Source organism: Clinocottus analis, unplaced genomic scaffold (genome assembly GCF_023055335.1).
Source record: "Clinocottus analis isolate CAN_PGR_092001 unplaced genomic scaffold, fCliAna1.0.p SCAF_9, whole genome shotgun sequence".
Lineage (NCBI taxonomy): Eukaryota > Metazoa > Chordata > Actinopteri > Perciformes > Cottidae > Clinocottus > Clinocottus analis.
In genome coordinates, this window is record NW_027176251.1 from 17714859 (window position 1) to 17722196 (window position 7338).

The following is a 7338-nucleotide window of genomic DNA, read 5'->3' on the forward strand; positions in this document are numbered from 1 at the left end:
TACACGATTGCGTTTTTGGGTATCATTCAAAAAGACCGAGACGTGGTTAACTGTTTTACATGCATATATGACAATTATATATTGGTATATATGATTATATATATATTGATATACATAATCATATATATTTTGCTATTATGTGTGACAGTGATCTATTTGTCCTGATATTTCAGCTGTTACAATATAATGTATATTACCTTGTAAATTAATGTTCAAATAGTAGATTTGTTCATATATATATATATATATATATATATATATATATATATATATATATATATATATATATATATATATATATATATATATATATATATGAATGATTATAAAGTGTGGATTGGTGGGTTGCTTCTAGCACTTTAATCTGGTGTGAAAGCATCAAGGCCAGGTTATTATATTCTCTTAGCAGTAGCTGTACAGTACTTTTTTGTTTAGATCATTAAGATGTTAACTGTTAGTAGAAAGCTTGCTGCTACCAATACCAATAAGGGTAAGCCCTAATGCTCTGTGTCTAAAAAGTAGGATTACTCTGGTAGGAAAGGGGGGTTGAATGTGGTCAAACATGGCAGCAGGGCACGGTTTTCCCTCCTCGTGCGGCTGTTAGGTGAGTCTCCGTAGGTACAGGTAGGTATATGGGTTGGTGATGGGATGCGTGCACAGTAGTTGACTCTCACCCCAAGGAGCTTTCTTCCCCCCTTTCTGGTCTTCCACGCCAGTATTTGTGTCCTTGTGGAGAGTCACAAAGAATAATATGGATAATTCTTCCAATTATTTCACCAGAATAAAATGTATCAGTGATGTATAAATAACAATAAAGGTGAATTAATTGTTGTAACCTGGGATCCGACTGAGTTAGTGATGTTTTTATTTATTTTTAAATGTTTTACCCATTTAGCAGCGCTGAATTTACACATTATTCAACTAAAACTAAAAAGTAATTCAAATAAAGAATCACTAAACTTGTTATCTGGCCAATCAAACTGCTGGTGCTGCTCTGTAGGTTGGATTTAGTTTCATTCTTAAGTGACCCACTGCTTATAAATGTTTGAATTATTTAACGGGCTGCTGTTCAAATTAAAGCAACACAAACACACAACTGTAAATGTTCCAGCAGGTAACAAATGGCTCATGGGATATAATGTTATAAGCAGACAAATAAGCAAATGCTTAAGCAAAAAGCTCTTTTTCACATGTATGAAATGGAGTGCCTCGGTAGCCCGGTTGCAGCATATGCCAGATAAACACACCACGGCTTCAAGTCTGTCCTAGGGACCTTTGCTGCATGTTATACCCCCCCCCCCCCCCCTCCCCTCCCATGTCTATGCTGACCTGTGTCCCCAAAAAGGTTAAAAATAAATAAATAAATGCCCCCAAAGAAATCTTGTATTTTTTTACATTTATACTGCACAAATTGTATTCCAATTTATTTAGAATAGCATTTTCAAATTGATCAGTCCATTAATTGACTAATCGCTCACTGCAAACTCCAGGTTCTACACATGGTAGGTTCAAAATAGGATTTGTGTCAGGCATTAGAATGGAGCTCAGCTTTACTTTAAACATCGGTGTTCAGTTACAGATGCAGGAATCTGAGAAATAAAATATGGTCTATCTCTTTTGCCAGTTTTAAAAACCAGGATACCACAGACAGACCGTCATAACCCAGCGCTTAGGCCATGACAAATGTGGCACAGACAACAGTTGGAGGATAACAAAGTTTATTTGTGTGTATTATGGTGTGTAGGTGTTGTCAGTGAAAACAAAGGAAACTAAATCAGGACATCAGCAACGGTCTGTATCTCTCCACCAAACCCGCGCAGTGAGCAACGCCAGTGCCGGGCTCTGATTCAGTTTCCCTTCCCGGCCCAGGAGCTCTGCATCCTGCAATCACTGCACACCTGCAGTGACCAGGAGCCGTCACAAGTCAAACAACATAAACATAGCCACTTTAGTCACTGAAAGTCTTTGTAGGTTTGTGTATCTGATGAAGATCATATGTTACCTCAGTGACCCTGAAAGAAGATTGATTTTTTTTTTCCCAAATAGAAATGTACAGCGCCACTCAATGTGGATCTTTGATTTAATACGTGATGTGGTATAGCTACAGCGTATAAAAGGTTTTTAAAAGGTGAATTGAAATTACAATAATATCAAACTGAGTCTTGATGTCTAGTTCTGTAATATTTATCTATTTTTTTTATTGTAAAATGATGGTGAAATTAAATACTGTTAAGGCCTTGAATTTTGAGGCCTTGATTTATATCAATAACAATTCATCATGTTCCAGTATGTATCTCCTAAATTCCAATGCTAAAGCACAGCAGAGGCACGTCATCCAAGGCAGTCTTCCATCTGTGAGTGAGCGCCATCTAACGGTCACTTTAGTGAACACTTAGTCCACGTTATTAATAACTGGTATATAATGATTGTCGATATTTTATCAGCAACAACTGCTTTAATAAAACAGGAAAATTGAGAGAGACACTTATCTGTCAGGTATATTATATTTAATGGGCCATTGAGCCAAATACAGGCACAGGTAAATGCCACAGTGTTGAATTACATGTCTGGACTTCCTTGTCTGTTTCAGCTCAGGACAAACACCGCGTGAGCATCATCCACTGACTTGGTCCTGATTATGAGAATCATTCCTTCCATTTCAGGACCCTGTCAAACCCAAACTTCCCCCAGGCATGCTGTGTCAGGTCTTTAATGACATCCAGCGGGACTAAAATAGTGCAGGGATCATTCTTGAGTTCTGGGATGAATTATTTATTTATTTGTCAGCTGCACTGTCAGCAGTGTAGAATCCAAAACATGTCCCTATATCAGTGTATTTATGGGCTCTCTCTTATTTATTTATTTATTTATATATATATATATATATATATATATATATATATATATATATATATATATATATATATATATATATATATATATATATATATATATATATATATTAGGACTGGGCAAAGTTTAAAAAAATTAATTGATTAATCGCATGATTTCTTTTGCGATTAATCGCGTTATGCACCAAATTCAATAATTAAGTAAAAACTAGTGTATTGCACGTTATTTTAAAGTAATGTTATCAGAACAATAAAACAGGCACTCTGGAGCAACAACAAGTTAACATACATACATATATAGTTTATAAATCACAAGCCACTCCTTCTTTGGTCCTTGTTCAGTCTGTTGATTACCTTAAAGATGGATGTCAAAGAGCAGCAATTGATTAACCTTAAACATAAACAGTAAGTGCTTTTCATGTTTTTTAATTCAGTTCAGTTTTTCTTACTCGGAGAGAAAAGTCCAGTCTGTGTTGGCTTAAACAAGTGCACTGATGTCTGGTTGAATGAAGTGGAGATGTGAAGGACAGCTGCTCGTTGAGAACATAAACTACATAATAATACGTGTTTTTACATCAGGCTCAAGTCGGCAAGTCAGGCTACGGAAGCGCGCGTACATAAATCACCTTCAAAGTAAAAGCGAAAAAATTAAATGCAGTTAACGCATGATCAAATAATTAACGCTGTTAATCAATTGAAATGCTAACGCGATAACTTGCCCAGCCCTTTGTGTGTGTGTGTGTGTGTGTGTGTGTGTGTGTGTGTGTGTGTGTGTGTGTAGGATGCAAGAAGTGATAATTACTGTAAGAATGTGTGATTTAAACAAGTAAAGTAGATATTTGTTGAAAATATCCTGTATTTTTGTATGACGTAAGAGAATAAGAATATTTCAGACAGCTTTCTGTTAACCCATCATCAATCCTTTAAGATTTAAAAAACAATTATTGTAATATCATTATATGAGGATTCCCATATTAAATACAGCAAACATTAGCTCAGCAGAAAAATATACAGGCAGTGGCTCTATTGCAAAATCCTTATTATAAAATTTAAATGCCATGTTCCACATAGCAGTTCTGTTGAACATGAGTAATTCCACAATTTTAAATGTCAATGAAAAACAGGGCTACATCAAGTCATTGTTAAATAATGTCCCAATTGAAAGAAGCCTTAAGTAGGACATTAAGACAATGCCATCTTCAGTAAGGCATTGGCACATTGTGTAAAATCCACAACAGTCAAATGGCTTGGTACGGCAACAGGGCCGGAACACGACATACACCAACATTTGCAAGGTTTGTTGTGCTTCCATTTATGCCGTGACTGTGAAGACCATACACTGAGTTTGGTCCTTCTGTTCTGTGTCCAGGTGTAGATATGCTTCAGTACACCAGATACTTGATCTCAGAGTAGATGAGTGGAAACATGACTGTACAGGCTCGGTACAGGATGGCTCCACTCTTGAACAAAGCTCGAGGTTTGGTGCACCAAGACTCGGACTTGAAGTTGACGTAAATCGCGTACATTGCCACGGCGAAGAAGTGTCCAATAAGGGTCATGGGTTTGGGGGTCAACCTGGTAAAGATCACAATTTCATTAAGGTTCTTTGTATTTATTCTTGCATTTAAAGGAATAATCTTTCCATTTTTTTGGAAATACAAGATTGATACCACTCATGTCTGTACGAGGAATATGTAGCCAGCCAGCAACCAACAACCTTAGTTTACCAGCAAAAAGCAGCACGTAAAGCATCGCAGTTCCGGCGGCGTCTGGTGAGCTCTTGCTAGCCCTTGAAAATACTTGTCCTAGCTAAAACATTATCCAGCACATTATCTACTTAACAAAACAAGATACTAGCAAGCTTTAGCTTAATGCTAAGGTGCTAGGCGAGTGGCTCAGCAGGATCATCCTTTCATCAAAATGTCGAACTATTCCTTTAACCCGAAGACTGGATTCCATCATGCCCATGTGGGATCCAGTCAGTCCTGTCTATCCAGATATTGTGGAAGTCATACTTTATTACTTACACTGAGAGGAGTCCAATAGGCCCAGCGATGCACTCTCCACCAAGCTGAAAGTACTGGAAGCAGGCTTTTCTCAGCTCATGAAGAGAATCTGGTTAACACAAAACATGACGGATGAGACTTAAAATGACCATGAAGTACTTTCAATAACAGCAGATTTTTACTTTTCTACTTTTGTAATGACAAAATAATCATTTCTAATTCACTGTCATTGCTATTAATGATGAAGAGGCAGGCAGAGACTTACTGTCTGTGGCTGCAAACAGCTCATACAAGGCTTGGGCCAACACATTCACCACGAAAGAATGTGATGACTTGCGTTCCCAGTGGAATTTTTTCTTTGCCTGTTGAGAAGAAAACAAATCTGTAATATTGCAGTTGCTCACCTACAGCAGAGGGAATAACAGGACAAGGCAAATGGGATGTGGTTAGGCTCCAAATATAGCTTCTACTTGTGGTCATACACGTATAAAGGCCTTATTGTTGTCATGTTTTATACATTAATACCTGTTTTAATGTGAATGATTATAGGGAAAAAGAGTTCTGGAGATGAAAAAGGTTGTCTCGTCGATCGTTCACCTTTAGCATTGCCTCGTCGTCGTATAGATCCGGAATGTTTTCGAGCAGACTCCTCCAGATGCGAACGTCATTGAGAGCAACACTCATCCCTCCACCCGTCAGAGGATGCCTCATGTTGTAAGCATCACCCAGGAGAAGCACGCCTGCAAACGAAACACTGCTGTTTGTCTCTCATACAAAATACATCACTAGTTGTTATCAAGTCTCCCCCCGCCCCCTTCTGAGCACTTGTAGTAATACAAGTGCTCCAAATCCTCCAATTAGTGCCAAACTCAGTAAGAAAAATTACATCTAGGATGGCTTTTAGTGTTTCTCTGTGCTTTTATTTATTGTGTGTTTAAGAGTGTCATTGCTCATCATATGCTTATTCACTTAAATTAGAAGATCGATACCACTCTTATCAGCGCTGTACTTGAAGCTACTGTCAGTGGCGAGTTGAGAGTGACTGCGGCTCAGTGGTTAGCATGCCCATCTTTCAATCAGAGGATCGGTGGTGCGAGCCCTGGCTCTGCTAGTCTGTGTCAATGTGTCCTTGAGCAAGACACTTAACCCTGAATTGCTCCCTGTTGCTGTGTCTACAGTGTATAGAGCAAAAACATAACTCGCTTTGGATAAAAGTGTCAGCTAAATGAAATGTAATGAGGGTAAGAAAATCTTCCTCTGAATCTCAAACACTACCACAGTATATCTTCTATGACAGCATAACAGAGGGTTATGTCGTAGACTATTTCTTGGATGGGCACGGTAACTTGGGTTTTCCACTCCCAGTGATGACAAGCTTCAGAGGTTCTGGCAGGCTGCATTTGTTGCCTTTGGACAGACTAAGGTTAGCTGTTTCCTGCTTGTTTCCAGTCTTTGTGCTATGCTACGCTAATTGGCGGCTTCATAGCATAGCTGAATTCAGCGTCGCATAGCCTGCCTCTACCCTCACATCTAAAGCTCACTAGTTAACACATTGTAGCCTACTTTAGTAACTAACTAAAGTAGGCCTACTTTAGTAACTAACTAAAGTAGGCCTACTTTAGTAACTAACTAAAGTAGGGTAATAGTACTTTAGTTATAGCCAACAGCCGTTTAGCTTAGCTTAGCATAACAAATGCAAACAGTTAAACTGTTTCTGTTCTAAGGTATTTAGTTGTTAACTCCTAAAAACTAAAGAAATATAATACCTTTGGTCAGAGCCAGGATAGCTGTTTCTGTTCTTGGTGCAAAGCTAAGCTAAACAGCTGCTAGCCATAGCTTTATATTTACAGCACAGCTATGTGAATTGTATTAATCTTCCGATCAGCATCTGTTAAATATATGTATTGCTTTATCAGGTAAAAAAACAAAACATGTATTTTCTTTTATGTATCCATAAAACATAGTAATACTTACTTTTGGAGAAATACATAAATAAAGAAAGCATGCTTTTACAGGAGTTTAGACTCATTGCATGAAAGTGAAAACCATTGAAGAACTTTAACTTATTTCATCATACAGTAATGACCAAAGTGGTGCACTGCTTTCGAAGACATGCATCCTACTGTTCACAAGCTGATCAGTTCACTAGATTCCCCCGAGCCGTTTGTAACAGCACTTTCATACCTGACTTGTTGACAGGGGAGGGAGGGAGAAAGCTGGCAGGCATGGACCTGAGTCGATCGTTCTGTAGTGCCCCCATGAAAGGTTCCTTTAAATGCTCTGAGGGAAACGGGGGAAGAGAGAGAGCAGGCTGTCGATCACTCCGATTGCTCTGTGCATGAAAACTCAAAAGGTGCACGCTGGGCACACGCACAATGACACAGCCTTTTCTTTTTCTGTTTAAATGTGCGTTTATTAATGCATCAGTGTGACTGACTACACAATTTCAGCAGGACCTCTGTCAAGGTTACCAGAGCTGA

At 38.4% G+C, this 7338-nt stretch overlaps 1 protein-coding gene across 1 annotated transcript in view; it reads right to left on the reverse strand.

Annotated features, from left to right (window-relative positions):
- Positions 1–2977: 2977 nt before the first annotated feature.
- sqlea (squalene epoxidase a) overlaps positions 2978–7338 on the reverse strand; it is a 10100-nt gene continuing 5739 nt past the window's right edge. Inside the window, exons 7-11 of the mRNA XM_068570111.1 lie at positions 7043–7138; positions 5456–5598; positions 5124–5220; positions 4880–4967; positions 2978–4427 (exon numbers count right to left, since the gene is read on the reverse strand). Coding sequence (XP_068426212.1) covers positions 4235–4427; positions 4880–4967; positions 5124–5220; positions 5456–5598; positions 7043–7138 — 617 coding nt within the window. The 3' untranslated portion in view covers positions 2978–4234. The remainder of the gene's footprint in view (positions 4428–4879; positions 4968–5123; positions 5221–5455; positions 5599–7042; positions 7139–7338) is intronic.